Below are 18,661 nucleotides of genomic sequence, written 5' to 3'. Positions count from 1 at the left end.
TATTCTGGGAGTTATTGAAAAACACAAAGGACAACTCAGTCATTGGTCAATGCCAACATGGGTTCACTAGGGGAAGGTCATGTCTAGCAAACATAATTTTCTTCTATGACAAGATCTCCCAGCTAGTTGACCAAAGGAAGCCAGTCAATGTAATCTTTCTGGATTTCAGTAAAGCTTTTAATACTGTCTCTTACAGTATCCTTCTGGGCAGTCACCACCACTGTGAAGTTCAACAAGAGCAAGTGCCAGATTCTGCACCTGGGAAGGGGCAACCCTGGTTATACGTATGGACTGGGGAACAAGATGCTGTAGAGCAGCCCCACAGAAAGGGACTTGGTGGTTTTGACCAGCAGCAAGCTGAACATGAGCCAGCAGTGTGCCTTGGTAGCCAGGAGGACCAACCATATCTTGGGGCGCATCAAGCACAGCATTGCTTGCTGGTCAAGGAAAGTGATTGTCCCACTCTGCTCTGTACTGGTGTGGCCTCATCTCAAGTGCTGTGTGCAGTTTTGGGTGCCACATTATAACAAAAATAGTGTCTGAAGTAGGGCAACAAATATTGTAAAGGATGTACAGGAGAAGATGTATGAGGAGCAGCTGAAGTCACTTGGATTGTTAAGCCTGAAGAAGACTGATGGGAGACCTTACTATTATTACCTACAACTTCTTCATGAGGGGAGCGGAGGGGAAGGTGCTGAGCTCTGTACCTTCTGACCAGTAATAGGACCTGAGGAAATGCCTTGAAGCTGTAACAGGTGGGGTTCAGGTTAGGTATCAGGAGAAGGTTTTTAACCAAGAGGGTGGTTGGGCACTGGAATAGGATCCCCAGGGCAGCAGTCACGGGACCAAGCCTGCCAGAGTTCAAGAAGTGTTCGGACAGCACTCTCAAGACACATGGTAAATAAGTAACAGGTTTTCCTGTTACTTATTTATTTATTGAAGGGTCCTTTGAGGGTGTAGGAGTTGGACTCAGTGATCCTTGTGGATCCCTTTTAACTTGGATTTTCTATGATTCTGCGATTCTAAATTGGAGAGACGTGGGTTTGATGGACAGACTGCTCACTGGATTAAAAATTGACTGGATGATTGCATTCAGAGAGTTGCAGTCAAGATCTTGATATCCAAGTGGAGACCAGTGACAAATGGCATTTCACAGTATATTACATGGTATTGGAAGCGGTGCAATATAACATCTTTGTCAGTGACATGGACAGTGAAATTGAGTGCACCTTCAAGTTTGCCCATATCACCAAGCTGTGCGGTGTGGTCAACGTGCTTGAGAGAAGGGATGGAGCTGTACGGGCTTGAGAGGTGGGCCTGTGTGAACCTCATGGAGTTCAACAAGACAAGTGCAAGGTGCTGCAGTGGGGTCAGGGCAATCCCAAATGTGAATACAGGCTGGCTGGAGAAGGGATTGAGAGCAACCCTTATGAGAAGGACTTGGGCGTGTTGGTGGATGAAAAACTAAGTATAAGCTGGCAATGCAGACTTACAGCCCAGAAGGCCAACCATTTTCTGAGCTGCATCAAAAGCAGCATGGTCAGCAAGTCAAGGGAGATAATTCCCTTCCTCTACTCTGCTCTTCTGAGAAGCCACCTGGAGCACTGTGTTCAGCTCTGAGACCCCCAACATAAGAAGGACATGGACCTGTTAGAGCAAGTCCAGAGGAGGACCACAAAGATGATCAGAGGGCTGGAGCACCTCTCCTATGAAGACAGGCTGAGGGAGTTGGGGTTGTTCAGCATGGAGAAGAGAAGACTGGGCCTTCTAGTTCCTAAGGGGGGTCTACAGGAAAGCAGGAGAGGAACTCTTTGTCAGGGAGTGTAGTAATAGGACAAGGGGTAATGATTTTAAACTAAAAGAGGGAAGATTTAGGTGGAATGGAAATGGAATTCATACACTGGGTTTAAAACATTCAAGAGGAAGTACTTTTTCTGTAAGGAAGAAATTCTTCACTATCTTTAAAAGTCTCTTCCATCCCAAACTTTTCTATGATTTTTTAAAGTTAGCATTAGCATTATTAAAAACAATGACATGGATACAGCTTCTGGTACAGGAATTCCCTAAACCATTGGTTGCTGAGAGGAGGTAGGGAACAAGGAAAGAATAATTCTCCATTATTTGTCCTGTACTTGTATTTTTTCCTGTAACTGTCACTGTTGACCACATCAAAGACATGCTGTGATCTTGGCTTAACCTTTCCTCTGCCTGAATATAGTCAATATTAAGATACATTGCTGAAGGAACAGCAAAACTGTAACTGGATCTTCATACTTTGAGTGCTGCTGAATTCAGGATGTTATTGTATTGCTGTTTAAACTGACTCCTGTAAAACTGAGCTGTTGCCTCTGTCATTTCACCTTGCTTTGCAAATACCAGTACTGTTGTCAGATACTGCTCTGCTAGTACAGAGTAGTTACCAGTTCATCGGGAACTTGTGGAAGTGGTTGAGGAGTTAATACTTCTGCTGGGTTTTGTCCCTAAATTTATTGTTGGAGCAGACAAGCACCCACTGCAAATGGTCTAGGGTGCCTGGCTTATGCTTGGGCTGTGGTATTGTCAGCATACTGGAGTAAACATTTCTGTGGAACTTTAAGCTGGAAGGGAACTTGGCAGTGCAGAAGGGAGGAAGTGAGTAAAAAAGTATAGATAGTGTGGCCTTATTGGAGACCTCTTAGTTTGCTTTTGATGACCTTGAATTCTTGCTGTAGAGTTAATGGCTTCCTTTGGTAAAGTCATTTCCATCTTTTCCTCTTTTTATGTAGCCTTGACTTAACATAGCTGTGTACGTACACATACACACACAGAAAGACACATGTATAAACAGTATATGCTGCCAGTGTGATAGTGGCAATATGAAAGGAGGGACTTTCTCTGGAAACTCATTGACGTATGCCTGCCATGCTGTGCATTTCTGTTTGCAAGAGTTAATCTTTGGCTAATAGGAGAATGAAGGGCAAGTACCTATTGCCGTAGCTGCTATAGTTCTGTTTGCTGGGCTCTTTCTGTAGTAGTGCCTAAACTGGATATAAAACTGTCTCTTTCCTAAGTTTAGCCAAAATGGAAATTCATTTCATTTCCAAAAAAAATATTTGTAGGCACATTTTGTCCTTTTTTTGGGTAATCTTGGCAAACAAAACTAACATTAAAACATTAAAACTAACATTTTGCAAGAATTTGAGAGTTTTTAATGTTAATATTAACTTCATTCTTTTGAAGGAAGAGAAGACAAGTGATTTTCCCTGAAGTAGGACTTTTTAGTCAGGGCCAGATCCTACTTCTGACAGAAGTCGATATGAAAGGTAGAGATGTGTATTTTATTGTAGGGGCCAAGAAGTGAATTTTACAGAAGATTTTCGTGACCTTTTGTTGTCCATATAGTGCTTATCTGGAATGCTGAACTTAGGTTCTGCTTTATTGCATTCATTTTTGATTGCATTAAACAACATTTTAAATCTATGATTGCCATTTTTTCATGGAATTTATAATGAAATAACAGGCTGCAGGAGTTAATACACTGAAATTTTTGTGGCTCGCAGTTTGAAATGTTCAGGTTTTGTCTTCTAAAATGTATACAGGATATGTTTTTCTTTCTGTGGAACTAGATTTGCCTAACCTGCCTGACCTCAGATGCTAAAGCTGTCTGTCCAAGCTCTGTAGATTTTTCTTTAGAGTCCTCCTGTGTCTAAATGTATAATCTGGCATACCGAGGCTGTTAATGGTCCAAAAAAGCCTCTAATACTTGTCTAGAAACTGAGTTACATGAGAAATCCATATACTAGAATAAATAAATAAATAAGTCAGCTTTCTAGGAATATTCAGAAGCATTTCTAAACTGAAATGTTTGTGTATTTTAAAAAGAGAATTTATGTAGTTGTTGAATCTCTGTTACTTTTAATGAGTCAGAAGTTTATGGTTCAGGGAGAAAATGGCAGCTTCTGACCCCAGAAGAAAGATTCTTGGCAGATTTTTTTTGTTTCTTTGGGTTTAATCATCAAGGCAAGGCAGACACTGATCCTCCAGACTGTGTTTCTGCATAACATGCATATGCATCACTCTCTTGCATGAGTGCCTGAGCAGAGCTGCTTTGTGCCAACAAAATACCTGCTTAAACTCCTTAATAATGGGCAACGTTATATCTATTTCTGCTGAAAGATGAATTGGTTTTAATTCAAGCGGTATTTTCTGTGAAGAAGTTGATGGGTTTAAAATATTGCATTAGGTTTAATTTAAAGGAGAACAATCTTATTTAACCACCCATTTGATTTTTTTTTTTGAGTAAATAAGGATAGAGACAAATGCATTTGTGCATAATGATAGAGACAAATGCATTTTTCTCTATGTGTTGTACAGCTTAATGGTATACACATGTGGCTACAGATTTTCCTTGTATTTACCACTGACTATTTGTTACTTCTACCTTTCGTTATATTCGGCTGGGCTGAATTCAGCCAAAACACCTGGTAAATTGAGGTTAGAGAGTATCCGTCAGGCTAAATAAAATCATTTACCGTGATTCACAACAGCTAATCTCTGTGGACTTTACTACAAGATGGATGTTGTGTTTTGCCCAGTTGTTTTTCGAGTGTTCTGTCTCCTTGTATGCTCTGGCTTAGGAGTCTGAGAAATGGAAGAGAGGAACTGAGGAGTAAATGTGCTATGTGCCCTGCGTGGAATCTTACTTCACAATGTTTATTGAATGTATTAATATATTTTTTAAATAATACGTTTTAATACGTGAACCTCTGGTCAAGGAAGGAGAAAAAAACGAAGTTGTGACTTAGATTGTCTTCATTCTCCTCCTTAGGATTCTAGCTGCAGTGTTGGAAAGATAACAGTCAATTTACAAGCCAAAAAAAGAAACAATCTTTATTACCTGGGCATGTCCCTTACTATTCTCCAGGCTGCCACATGATCTTTTGAATGATGTTGTCTACAACAAGATTTACGGGAAGCTTTTGTTAAATGAATAAGTGAATAAAAAAATATGAAATTCTGACTTGAAAAAGTTGTAGGTAGTAAATAACAATCTTTCTTGACTTGAATTGACTGGAGAGAGAAAATACCAAGTGTACAAATATATAGCCTAGATTTACCACTTCTGTACTATCCACAGAGTACAACTCTACAATTGGCTCAACTATGTGCAGTGTCTTAGATTTATCTGTTGGTAATTATGAGACTTTAAAATCAAGAGAGGCCACTAGACCCTTGTCATAGCAAAAATGTTGTTTGCTCATCAGCTATTCAGTTTACTGTACACTAGGTAAAGCAGAAACTTGAAGGTAGAAGTTGAAGCTGCAGCTCTGCTGCTTTCATAATAAAACCTAAGGCTGTTTGTACGGTGTACGTTTGTAGCAGGTTAACCCTGGGTAAGAATAAAAGTCCAAGCAGCCACTCAGTTACTCATTCCTCCTTCTCAGTAGGCCAGGAGGAAAAGATGGGATATGAAAGCTCATGGGTTGAGAGAAAGAGATTGGTGCTTACAAGTTATTGACATGGACAGCACAGCCTCAACTTGGGGAAAACTGATTTAATTTATTGCTGATTAATGTACATTTGGATAGTGAGAAGTACAGGCAAACATTAAAACAGCACCTTCTCCTTCCTCCCTCCTTCCTGTGCTCAACTTAACTCCTTCATTCTTAACTCCTCTACCTCTTACCATGCCACAAGCAGTATGGGGTGTTCAGTCCATATCAGTTACCTGCTGCTCCTTGCTCCTCACACTTTAGCCCTGACTCAGTGTGGGTCCTGTCTGCAGGCTGCTGTCTTTAAAGAACTGCTTTAGTCCAGGCTCTCCATGTCTTCCAGAGTATATCCACCTGCTCTGGTGTGAAAGTACTCAGTGGGCTATGTGTGGGTATCTGCTCTGGCATGGTCCTCTCCGTGGGCTGCAGGGAAGTAGTGCTCCAGACACCAGAGCAGGTTTCTTCCCTTCTCTGACCTTGGATATTTGCACTGCAATTTCTCACACTTTTTTACCCTTGTCTCCTCAGCCTTCAAACTGTTCTCCCAGAGGCACAACCAGCTTTGCTTTAGGGAATCAGCTGTGTTCTGCTGCACACACACATTTCTGTATGGGATGTCAGTAGCCTGCAGAACCTTTTAGTGCAGGTGGAATGGACATTCAAAGGTAACAGACATCTCTCAAGACAAGGAAAAGGATGCTAAGGTCTCAGTTGCAATGCTGTGTAAGCAGCTGTATTAGAACATGTTTTGTGTTTTTTTGTTTTTTTGTTTTTTTTTTTCAAGGGGCTTGCACTGTATTTACATATGAATCGAAAGATTTGATTTGTTCATTGAATAGTGGATGGCCGTGTGGTAGGCCATTGTCTTGTCTCCTGTTGAGAAGAAACAAATATATGGTTTGTTGGAGAAATTTTATTCTTGTACTAAAATGATTTACTAGTAACTTAAGCAGGTGAGACTCTCTCTGTGGGTAATGTTTGATTTACATGCTTTTCCTCTCACAACAGATCATGGTAATGTCAGATGGCACATCATTCTCTTCAGGGCAGAGCCTTCATCTCCCCAACCTTCCCAGTAACTCCCTGTCTTTTTCTGAAGTGAAGAAGAAATCATCTCATGGGCCAAAGGTGAGACTTATTTTGATAGAAGGTACTTAACAGGGCTTTCTCTGCGAAGTAACTTGAGAAGAAAAACCTTTCTAGGTATCTTTGCAATTTGTGACATTGTTCAGTGGTGACAACATATTAATGTTTCTTCAATATAAACTTACTGTAAGCCACATGCAAATAATGCAGAAAACAGTTATTTGTGAGAGTAGGTGCTACCTGAAGTATTACTTTTCTGTTTTCTGAACATGCATGGTTGTCTTCCTCCTTTTCCAGAAGGAATTATAATTACCTGTTGTAGCATTGGGAGATTCTGGGCATGGAAAAATGATCTACAGAAATATAAAAATATTACAAAATACTATAATAATTATTTCATTTGTCTATTATCTTAAAATGAATGTTTTTAAGGCAACTGTGTGAAGTGAAACCTGGAAGTTGTATTTTTTATAGCATTTTTCATTTTGTTTAAAGTTCAGGGGTTATTCTTTACCAGGTGTTTCAAATATATTGACAAATCATCAGTCTCTAGGACATCAGATTGAAACCCCAATTTAGGATGAGGCAGAAAGATATATTCAATGAACCTGTTGAATAATATGTGGGCCTTTCCTAAACAGCAGGGAACTTCAGTTTGATGTAATGAATTAATCACGTGAGAGAATGAAGAGCACCTTGTTATTAAATGGGAAAGAAATGCAGCACAATTACTTGATTCATGAATGAATTATCTTATATGACCTTTTTATGTTCCATTAAATTTTGTTTTGATTTTTTTTTCATCTTCTCTCAGTTTGAAACACGTTACTTAATCTTGCTGGTGTCTGAGTTTGTGTACTACAAGAGCAATATCCTTTTTTATCAATAACTTTCATGTTCTGCAGCTATAAAAATACTACCTTCTGGAAAAATGCTAGTTCGACTATCTTGTAAGTTCTTTTAAAAACTGTCAGGTAATGAACTATGGGTATGTCTAAGTGTGTCCATTGATAAGAATACATTCTTGTCACAACAGAAAGGATACATAGAGGGGAAAAAAAGCTCTTTGACATGCTCCTGCCTACTTTGCTTTGTATCGGAGTGACTCACAATCTGTAATGTAGTTCTTGCAACATTTAAAGAAGATGTGGACATGTTGTTTTTGTTTTTCTAGTGAGGAGCTGAGGATTAGAATGAAGGTACTTTGCCATTTCAAAATTGGTGCTTAATGACTAAGAAGCAGGTAACTGTTCATCTGCTTATTCTAGGACATATCTGCCTACATTTGGACACTGAAGATGAGTTGTTTTGCCAACTTACTGTCAGTAATAGGGGTTTTTGTGAGGCTGGATAGCTCTGTAGAGTTCTGTTTCTGAACCGCTACTTTGGATTCAACTGTAATGTTGGTTCACCCTTGCATTGCATGCCAAAACAGGCATATTGAGGCTTGGCCTGAAATAAGCAACCCAAACACCTGTAGGAGGACTTCAGTCTGAGTACAGAAATTATAACAAGTCCTACACTACTGCTTCTGCTAGTATCTGTACTCTTTGGTAAGTCTTGAATTTGAGTGTAGTTTATTTCACAAGCAAGTGCTAACTGAGATGTCATTTTCTAAGCCCTATAGCAGTTAACTGTTTGGTGACATGCATTGAAGGTGGTTGAGATGAAGAGAGTCTTACATGTTTGCTGCACTCTTCCTTGAAAACAAAGGCTTGAAATCTTTCATTTCCACTGAAGCAAATACCTGCAGTGAGTTTGACCCAGTTTTACAGCCAGAAGATGATTCTGGAGGAGTCAGTATGAGTCAGATGTACATCACAACTTAGCGTTGTATTCAGTGTTTGTATCTGTGGCAAGTGTGACTAGGGAAGTGATTGTCCCTCTCTACTTCACTCTGGTGAGGCTGCACCTTGTATACTGTGTTCAGTTTTGGTCTCCTCACAACAAGAAGGACACTGAGGCCCTGGAACATGTCCAGCGAAGGGCCATGAAGCTGGTGAAGGGTCTAGAGAACAAGTCTTACAAGGAGTGGCTGAGGGAACTGGGGTTGTTTAGCCTAGAGAAAAGGAGGCTCAGGGGAAGCATTATCACTCTGCAACTGACTCTGAAGAGGTTGTATTGGGGTGGGGATCGGTCTCTTCTCCAAAGCAAAAGCAATATGAAAAAGGAAATGGCCTCAAGTTGTGCCAGGAGAGGTTCAGGTTGGATATTAGGAAAAATTACTTCACCGAAAGAGTTCTGCAGCATTGGAATAGGTTCCCCACAGAAGCAGAGTCACTATCACTGAAGGTCTTCAAAAGACATGTAGATGTTGAACATAGGGATGTGGTTTACTGGTAGACTTGGCAGTGCTAGGTTAATGGTTGGACTTGATGATCTTAGAAGACTTTTCTGACCTAAATGATTTTGTGATTATAAAATAGGGATGTTCAGCAGCAGTGCTGGGTATTTGACTTTTTTTTATCTTTTTCTATCTGGTATGCTGTTCAATGCGATATTTAATAGTGAGAAGAGATGCAGAAGATAGGTGTCTTAGTAGTTCCATGTGTAAATAACATACTTTATTATGGGTGTCTGTACTCCAGGGTGTCTGGCCCTGATCATTTTTGGGTTTTCCTTCTACAGCAGTAGTCTTTGATGTGCTTGGTTTGGTTTGGGTTTGTTTTGTGTCTGTGAATACCAAAGTTGAGGTCAAGTTTTAACTCTGAAGGTGGAAAATCAGAATCTAAGGATGTTTGCTTACTCACTTAGCGTCCACAAACTATCACATGGGCTTTATGGTTAAGAGGAAAATTGCAGTTAAGACTGTAAAACCTCTGCAAAGAAGTGGTGGTGTTGGCTTAGCATTCACTTATCAAAAATACAATAGACTGTGAAAGAAGAGAGAACTGACAGTTGGTTTTCTGTTGCATGGTCTTCTGCAATTATGTATTAAAAATAGGAATGTATTTCTAAAAATCTGTTTATGTTTAATTTAATATGGAGTATATTAGTGAGCCCCAGTAGTGAGATTCTAAAACAAAGCTGTAGTTTCAGAGCTGCTGCAGGCTGGCTACTGTGTGTACCTGTGCTGATATTAAGTTGTATTACTCTGCCTATTTGTACAGTGTGAATACTTTATACACAGAATGTGGAATAGCTTGGTAATTATTGTTGGGATGATTATATCTTTGGGAGAGAGATGTATTGTCAGCTGCAATGAAATGAGGTTTACTTTATAAACAAATAAACAAAAGCTCTTATTCCAGTGCCTGACCAGGAAAAAAAAAAAGTGTTTTGTGCTCTCCTTCACCTTTGGGCTTTCTCTGTCTAACCAGTGAGTTTTCTAATTCTCCTACTTCTGATTCTTATGATGTCACTGGTCATAATAGTTCAGTGGGAAGGACAATCAAGTCTTCTGAAGTGTGGAAAGCTTTGTAAATCTGTAAAAAGAATAATAGAATCATAGGTTGGTTTGGGTTGGAAGGGACCCTAAAGATCATCTAGCTGATGCCTCACTGCCATGGGCAGTGACACCTTTCACCAGACCAAGATAGCAGAACCAGCAGCAAGTGAATTCATCTCCAAAGAGCAGCTAGCAATTGAAAGAATAGCATAGCATTTATATACCATGTAAAGAATGGAATGGAATGGAATGGAATGGAATGGAATGGAATGGAATGGAATGGAATGGAATGGAATACAATGGAATAGAATAGAATGGAATAGAATGGAATAGAATGGAATAGAATGGAATAGAATGGAATAGAATAGAATAGAATAGAATAGAATAGAATAGAATAGAATAGAATAGAATAGAATAGAATAGAATAGAATAGAATAGAATAGAATAGAATAGAATAGAATAGAATAGAATACCATAGCATTTATGGAAACTTTCAGCTGTGTGGGTGTTTTCCTCCAAATCAAATAGCGTTTTTAGTCAAATATCAAACACATTTGTATTCAACAGAAATCTGAATTTTTTCATGCTTCTAGATACTTTCCTTATCTTTTTTCTTTTAAGAGTGGAAGGCATATATGAGACTGACTCCATGGCTGTGATCTCAGTAGGTGTAACATGTGAACAAATACTGCGTTGTTTTGTTATTTAAATTACAAATGGAAATAACACATGGGTTTGGGATCAATAATCCTAAGTTTGTGGGGTAATACTGCAATATAGTAGACCGGCAAGGCCACGACAGTACTCAGTTTAATCACTTAACTGAATTAAACAATACCTGCCTCCCCTCCAACTGTTTCATTTGTTAATTAGCTTCCCAATGTCTGTCAGCAACTGGCGATGTTTGAAGTGATTTCCAGAGGATATTGCTTATCCCAAGCCCTATTCAAGCACATTGGGAATTATATTATGTAATATGAAGCCACTATCCAGCCATGCAAAATGTACAGAGTTCAACACCTTTTTTTTTGCCCTGTAGTTGCAGAATTGTTTTAATCTGCAATGTGTTACCTGTTGAGCAGCACAGGTAAGATCTTAGATTTTCTGTGTTGGTAAGATCTTAGGTTTTTATCATACTTCAAAAAATATTTATTTTTAAAGGCCTGTCAGTACTGTTCCATGAAAGGAGTTATATATGTTGAAGTACTGTGTGTACATAGTGTTACTTGGATTAAGAAATGAAAACATCTACTGGTATTTTAAAATTTGTTTAATGCTCTGTATTATTCTTTTGATGTTTGTTATGCAATGTATCAAAGTAACACTCGCTTGGATTGCTTCAACTAATATTTGATGAATACACAAATGTAAGCTATGGTATGTAAATATATCACCTGTCAAAAAAACACAATCTCCATTTTGCATATGCAACCTGAGAAACAACTGTTCTATTTGTTGCTCTTGATAGAAACATGTCATTCACTTTTATTTCTTGCAACACTTCTTAAGGTGAGGAGGAAAACAAACATTTAAACACCCCGTTAGGTTTTGTTAACAACAAAATGAGTTCAAAGTCCATTCTGATTTTCAGTAAGATCTATATTGTACATGATCTGAATATTTAGCCCCATTTCATCCTTGCAAACCTTCCACATTCATCATTATGTTGATATAATTTTACTAGTGAGTATATTTGGATTTTTTGTCTGTCTTTCAATGTTTATGTTCCTCATGCTGCTTCCTTGAAGTTCATAGTTGGCATGTGTTAGGGTCATTGCAGAAAATTAGGAAATGAGTGAAGATCTATTTTTTACCTAGAGAATGAATGCAAGCGTAAAATCAAGGGCTTGGATGTCTTAATGAGAAAGTAGCTTTCAGACAGCATGGTGTGTATATATGTTGTGGTACTATAAGTATGTCATGTCTCTACTAAGATTTCCATGAAAACATATGTTTCCAAGTTGTAGAAAGAGGAAGGAACCCTGGTTTTAAAATTTAAAAGCCAAGAAAGATCTCCAGTTCTTATTAGCTTTAATACTTCTGCATCCCAGGACCTATTTCGCAGTTGTCATTTGTTGGACAGACACTAAAACAAGTGTCCCCTCATTTCAGGGATCTAAAATATGTCCTAAGGAGACTAATAGGAAACATAAGGACTCATTTTTTAATGGCACGCATTCCCCTCTCCCTGGCAATGCTTACAGCTCTGGTGTGATAGAACAAGATAAAAGCATTAGTAATAGGTCCGATATAAAATATCGAGCTTTTTAAAATTATCATAAATTTTTATCTTTTTTAAGATACCAGGTAAGGAGTTTTGACTAGAGTAATATATCTTAAGAAATGATTAATGCTTTTCTATTTTTGTTTTTAATTACTGGCCCTGAAAACAGGGAAGTGTCTTACGTTCAGATGTTCAAATGTCATCAGAATGTTGTTTATTGTTGAGGAACATAATGATTTTCATTTACAACTTTGCATTTCAAAGTAATTTATCTTTCATTAGTGTGGAATGTTAGTACAGAGTATATTAATCTAATAGTTGACTGAGGAGATTTAAAAATTAACGCATTGTTATCTGTATGTTTGTGCGTGATACACCTGGCCAGTAAGCACAGAGTTGGAATCCATGCAAAAGTCTTTTAATTAACTAATTAAAAGAATCTGCAGAATTGGTTGCTTGATGATCTTTCACAAAGCAAGCATGCCTCTGACTTGAAGTACCATTGTTTACACACATCTAACTTTTAGTTTAAAAATATAATAATAATAATAATTCTCTTCTCCTCCAACATTTAAAACAGCTTTAATTGAGGGAAGAAAAAAAAAGTTTTAATATATCAATCCAATATTATTTTCTAAGTTGTTTTTTTTTTGCCCAGCCTGCTCAACTGCTGAAGAATGAGTATTGTCTTGTAGCTTACAGGTGGAATATTTTTGCTTTCCACCAGCTATATATGGGCTCCTGTGATTAGAGTTGTTAATAAAAGAACTGAGGCTATTGTAAGATCTTGGTCCTATACACCCAAATGACCCTATCCGTATAGAATGGGGATTTAATGAACATGGTTCTCATTGCAACCTATGGCAAAAGGGGCCAGGAAGGCCAGAAAGACCGCTAGAATTTAGATCCTGTGCTTTCAACAATGCTGAAAGGAGATAGTCAGATCTTGCGAAGGGTTTGATGTCCCTAGTTGGAGCAGTAAAGTGGGTTGGACAGATAAAAAGAGGGCAAGGTGCTATCATCTGAGGACCTTTACGCTTTCTAGATGTAGTCCATAAAGACTACATCTAGAGCTACGTTTAAGCACTGCCTGCTGGTTTTGCCCAGAAACCCACTGTTCATAAATGGTATGCTTACCTGGAAGGAATTAATGAAATCATGCGGATTACCAATGGTAATATTAAAATGTCTAAACTGCAAAAGGACATAGGTGGTACTCTGTTGTTCCAACCTACACCCAGCAAGCCATCTCCAGTTCAAGAAGTTACCCCTCTGAAGGAAGACAGTGATCTCACTGGGGTGTAGTTCACTGATGAAACATCTCATAGGGAGAAATCTCTTATAGGGAGAATAAATCTGTAGCACTAGAAGTAACCACAGGACAAAGATTAAGTAAAATATTTAATGGTAGTGAACAGGTAGTGAACTTAGAGCAGTTTTATTAGCTGCACATCATGGTGCCAGCTATATTTACAGACTCATACTGCTGTTTTAAGGGAGACACTGAATGAATAGGGCACTGGGCAGTCAATGACTGGCAGGTAAACCTCAGTTTGGCAAACTGATAGTTGGAAACAATTGCTGGAGACAGAAGAACAAAGAGGGCACTACATATTGGCTGGGTGAACGAACACGATCATTGAAACTTGATGGCTGCCCAGTTTAACCAACAGGTAGACAGCCTGGCTGACACAAATTAGTGTCTTAAATGATGATCAAGAATGGGAACGCTTACTTGAATGGTTATGTGTTAAATGCGGCCACGCTGGACAAACCGATTTATATTGGGAAGGCATAGTCGAGGATGGCCTGTATCAGTTAAACTGTGAATGAGTCGTGACTGCCTGTTCATAATGTTGTTTATGACTTAACAAAGACCACCTGTGTAAAGTGCCTTCCCTGAATATCTGAGATAAGAAAACATTGTGGCACACCTGGCAGATTGATTATGTTTGCCCACTATGACCCTCAGGGGGTAAAAGATACATATTGGTAGGGGTGGAAGTAATCTCAGGAATTACCATGGCCACAGCTGCTACTGCTGCTGCAAGGGAAAATACAGTCCATAGCCTGAAAAAAATTGTTTAGTACACTTCCCTTTCCAGAGCAGATTCAAAGTGATAATGGATCACACTTTACAGCCAAGCTAGTACTTGGCTGGGCAGAGGAGGAAGGGATCCAGTAGGTATTTTACACCCCATACTACCCCCAAGCCAATGGTATTGCTGAGAGAACAAATGGGTTGGTCAAGCATTTTGCAAAACTTACAAATCTGAATGGTATCTATGACTGTCTAATGCCATCTGTCAGTTAAATAATAGATAGAGCTGAGATGGTTGACTGAAGATGAAAGCTTTTTGCTCTTCTGCCACAACTGTGCTACCAAAAGCAGATGAAAAAACAGGGGAGCATCCTAGAGTAGCTTTTATGCAAGCCAACCTGTGCTGGTGAAAATGCTTTAGACTGGAGTACAAATGGTACTAACTACACCCAAAAATCCCTATGCATCCAAATCCAGAGATTGCTCAGGAAAGGTGTGCCAGGTTAGCACCCGATGGATCTCACCATTTTTATGACCCTTCTGGTTGAATACAACTTTTCCCTGCTTTTGTGTTCACAGAAATCCTGAGTGAACAGCATGTGTACAGCTGGAAAATGACAAATCAGCAGTTTGAGTTGATTATATTATGCTTTACCCTGGCCTTAACACAATTCATTTTGGTTTAAGGACTCAGAATGGCCATAGTCCCAAGTTTATGTAAAATACACTGGAAGTATGGGACTATGGTCCATCAAAAAAAATTTAAACTTGGCCACTGTGGTTATGCATGGGGCTGAAGTGTATTCCAAACATGAGTGGGACTGGGGTAGAGAAAGATTGCTGCCCCTCCTGAGGGGAGTAGCTAGAGAAGAAATTCCAGTATGGTGTAGAATGATCAATGGATCTACACATGAAAAGTTGCATGAAATATTTTTCAGTGGTCTATTAGGCCCAAGAACAAGGAAGTTTTGTGTTGCTGAAAATTGGGATTGTTGATATAACTGTACTCTAGTAGAACCCACTTCTGTGTCTTTGGCAACAAGGGCGAATAGGACTTACATGTAGGTTTATACTCACCGTGGTCAAAGCACAAGCCCCTTGGGACCATGTACTGCTCAAATACACTGCAAGTACTGGAACACCTCAAAGTAAGGCAGACCTAAATCTCTCCACTTTAGTTTTATGTGGAAACAAAGTATGTTTAAAGGATGAACAGAGTTTGAGCAACTCTCTTTAGATGGCTAGACTCTATGCCATTCCAGGAGAGAAAGTACAAATTGGCTGCAGGGTAATCAAAAGGTCTACTTATAAGCCAACTGGAATTATGATTCTACCAAACCAGAAAAGAACAATGGTGATTGTTATAAAGTAACAACCTAATTTGGATTGCTGGCATAATTTCACCTTTAGCAAACATAATTGAGTACTTGAATTTCTGACTACTAGACAAAATACAAGGAATACATGTACAACAGGATGGCTGTGGATCCATGCTTAAGCTGGCTATAATGGATACACACTTGGAACTTCCCCCACAAATTTATAAGTTTGTCTGTGGTAGCATTGCAAAACAATTTCACCTTTTCTAAATGAAAATGGGTTATAGAAAATGAGGACAAAGGTCAGCAGATTCCACTTCTAATAGGGAAAAGTGGAGACACCATAATAGGATGCCTAATTGAAAACAGCACTGAATGTGGAATGGCTTCCCAGCTTACTATAGAAGATGCTGGGAGTAAGCTCAAACATGGCTTTGATCACGTACATGCCTCTCCCCATGGATATGAATGTTGGTACACTTTAATTATATCTTGCTCAGTGCTCATAATGTGTTCCTGGACTAATTTTGAGACCCATTCCACCATAGCACTTTAGTTCAAAATCGAAGTTAAACAGCTATTTGTACCAACTCGGCCTCCTGTTGAGCTAACTACTCACATCTTCCACAAGGGTCCTTACTTAATTGAAAACATGGGACAACAATGAGTTCTCTTTAACCCTAGCTGGTCTCTAAAAAGGGTAGAGCTGACATTGCACATTGGAATCTCAGGAATCAACTCAAAGTTTGCCACCTTTTTGAGAACTGTCCATGCTGGTTGTTTGGCGTGGTTACATGGACATTCTCTGAAATGATCTCGATGCATGCCATGAGATATCACTGAGTTATTGGGAACAAGATTAGGGATATTAAACAGCATAGATGCTAAGGCCCCAGACATCTGTCTGGATATGGAACAAAACATTCAATAAACTACACCAGCCATTTACTTGACTGTAAGTATATTTCGCTATTTGTGCATCTGTTATTGTGATAATTCAGCATATTGAATGCAACCAGATTTAACAGTGCCAAATTGGGCATCACTCAGAATCTAAAACCAGCCACTCCCAACCCCTCTGATATCTGAGGGCAACTGGAATGCAAGGGGGTTTAGGCCCTGCCAAACTTTCTTACCCTTTAATGCAACAGCTCTCCATACACTTAGCACGCATTAGATCTGCTTTTTACATTAATCTATAATGCCTGTATTTGACTCTTGGGACAATCCTTTTTCATGTTCACATCTCTTCAGAGACTTGTGGTTGATTACTTCCTGGAAATTTGTATGCTGGGTTGATGCTTCTGCCCACTGTTAAGGCCTTCTCTTGTTTTGCCTATCATATAGGACTTGCAAATCATCATCCTCTCAGAAACCTGTCTCGTTTAGAGCAGGTGAATTTAAAAATGCAATGGAATATTCAACATAGACAGCAGCAATAAATACAAAGAAGAAGACCCTTTTCCTAGAGGCTTTCCATTAATGAACATTGACTGTGAAATGTTTCATGTCCAATCATGTCCACAATAGCCAGGCTGGACCCACAGTTACCATTTTTTATGAGAGGCTCTGACTAAAGCTGTAGAGGGGATCATGGCTGGGAAGTCAAGCTTTGCCTGAAATGTCATCAGGAGCACGTTTTGCACTGATTCTGAAGTAATTCTGTTAACAATGTATGGTACATATATGAATTTGTGATGGCTTTCTTTCTGCTATTTAATAGTTCTTGATTAACATTTCCTAGGCTATCTTTTTGTTTATCTTAAAATGTATCTTAAAGGCGACATCTCATTCTTAAGAGATAAAAACCTAACCCTTTGAAATACCAAGCAGTGATAACTGCTCATGTACAACCACTTTGTAACAGATAAATTGACCAAAATGATCGTTTCTGTATCTATTCCTGCATAGTCATTTGCAGTTTATAGTTTTAACCCTGCAGTTCGAAGTTTTTAATATGAATCCTATGTGCATATTGCTTTTGTCTTTTGGGCTTTAGTGTTTGTTTGTTTTATGTTTTTTGAAGTAAAGTTTTGCATTTCCTTTTGCAGGACCCAACTAAGCTTCTGAACACAAATAGCAGTAGCAGCAGTAGTAACAGTTTTTCAAAGCCCCACAAGTTAACAAAGGAGCACAAGGAAAAAACTTCTAAAGACTCGAAAGAACATAAAAGTGCCTTCAAAGAACCTTCCAGGGAACACAACAAATCTTCCAAAGAATCCTTTAAGAAACCCAAAGAAAACAAACCACTAAAAGATGAAAAAATAGTTCCTAAGATGGCCTTCAAGGAACCCAAATCTATGTCCAAGGAGCCAAAATCTGAAAACACTACCATCCTTACCATTACAGGTGGACAGCAGCAAGAAAAGAAGACCCCTACAAAAAGGCCCTCTGTTCTGGACTCTGATGAATCTTCTGCAAAAAAAAGAAAAAAAGTTGTGTCGGAGTCATTATTTAAAAGTTTTTCTAGTGCTCCACCACTGATATTTACTTGTTCAGCTGAGAAAAAACAAACAAAGGATAGATCTCAACTCAAGATGGGGAGAGTCAAAATTGAAAGCGATACACTGGAAAAGAAGACGTCTACTTTACCACCATTTGATGATATTGTAGATCCCAATGATTCTGACATGGAAGAGAACTTGTCTTCTAAATCTGAAGTAAGTGGTGTTTTGTTTTTCATGTGTGTTGAGTGTTTCCAGTCTGTGGGATTGTACACCATACTGTGTTTTCCCCTCCCCTCCTCTTGTCTATTGGCAAATTGTTCAAACTGAAGGATGCTGACTACTGCCAGCTTAAACTTACATGTATTCTGTTTCAGTTGTATTACCTGTTCAAGTCTACTCCATTTATAAATCTGCCAGCATTATGAATAATGAGCATAGGGGAGACGGCTATAAATAATTATTACTCTTTTGATCTTGTTCTTTTTGAATTTCATGCTTTCTGTGAGTCTGAGAGAAATTGATTTAAATACTTGTATTTCACATGCTAAGGCTTTGTGTTCACGCATTGGATAATAGAGTAAATTCAGGAAAGTACTGCAGTAATGTAGAGTGTTTGTTACCTTTCTGCTGAAAAGTTCAGTTCTCTAAATGATGCTGGTTTTCTGAAGGAGTTTCTAGAATCTTC

At 38.8% G+C, this 18,661-nt stretch overlaps 1 protein-coding gene across 6 annotated transcripts in view; it reads left to right on the top strand.

The window, feature by feature from the left end:
* The window catches only part of MLLT3 (MLLT3 super elongation complex subunit), a 146,144-nt gene that overhangs the window by 87,483 nt on the left and 40,000 nt on the right, over window positions 1-18,661 (top strand). For all 6 annotated transcript variants that reach the window (XM_038170967.2, XM_038170965.2, XM_038170964.2 and 3 more), the window contains 2 exons: window positions 6,480-6,599; window positions 17,581-18,189. In XM_038170967.2, coding sequence (XP_038026895.1) covers window positions 6,480-6,599; window positions 17,581-18,189 — 729 coding nt within the window. The remainder of the gene's footprint in view (window positions 1-6,479; window positions 6,600-17,580; window positions 18,190-18,661) is intronic.

The sequence above is a fragment of the Anas platyrhynchos genome, chromosome Z (assembly GCF_047663525.1).
Source record: "Anas platyrhynchos isolate ZD024472 breed Pekin duck chromosome Z, IASCAAS_PekinDuck_T2T, whole genome shotgun sequence".
Lineage (NCBI taxonomy): Eukaryota > Metazoa > Chordata > Aves > Anseriformes > Anatidae > Anas > Anas platyrhynchos.
Note: the sequence above shows the minus strand (reverse complement) of the source record. Positions and strands in the feature narration are given on the sequence as shown.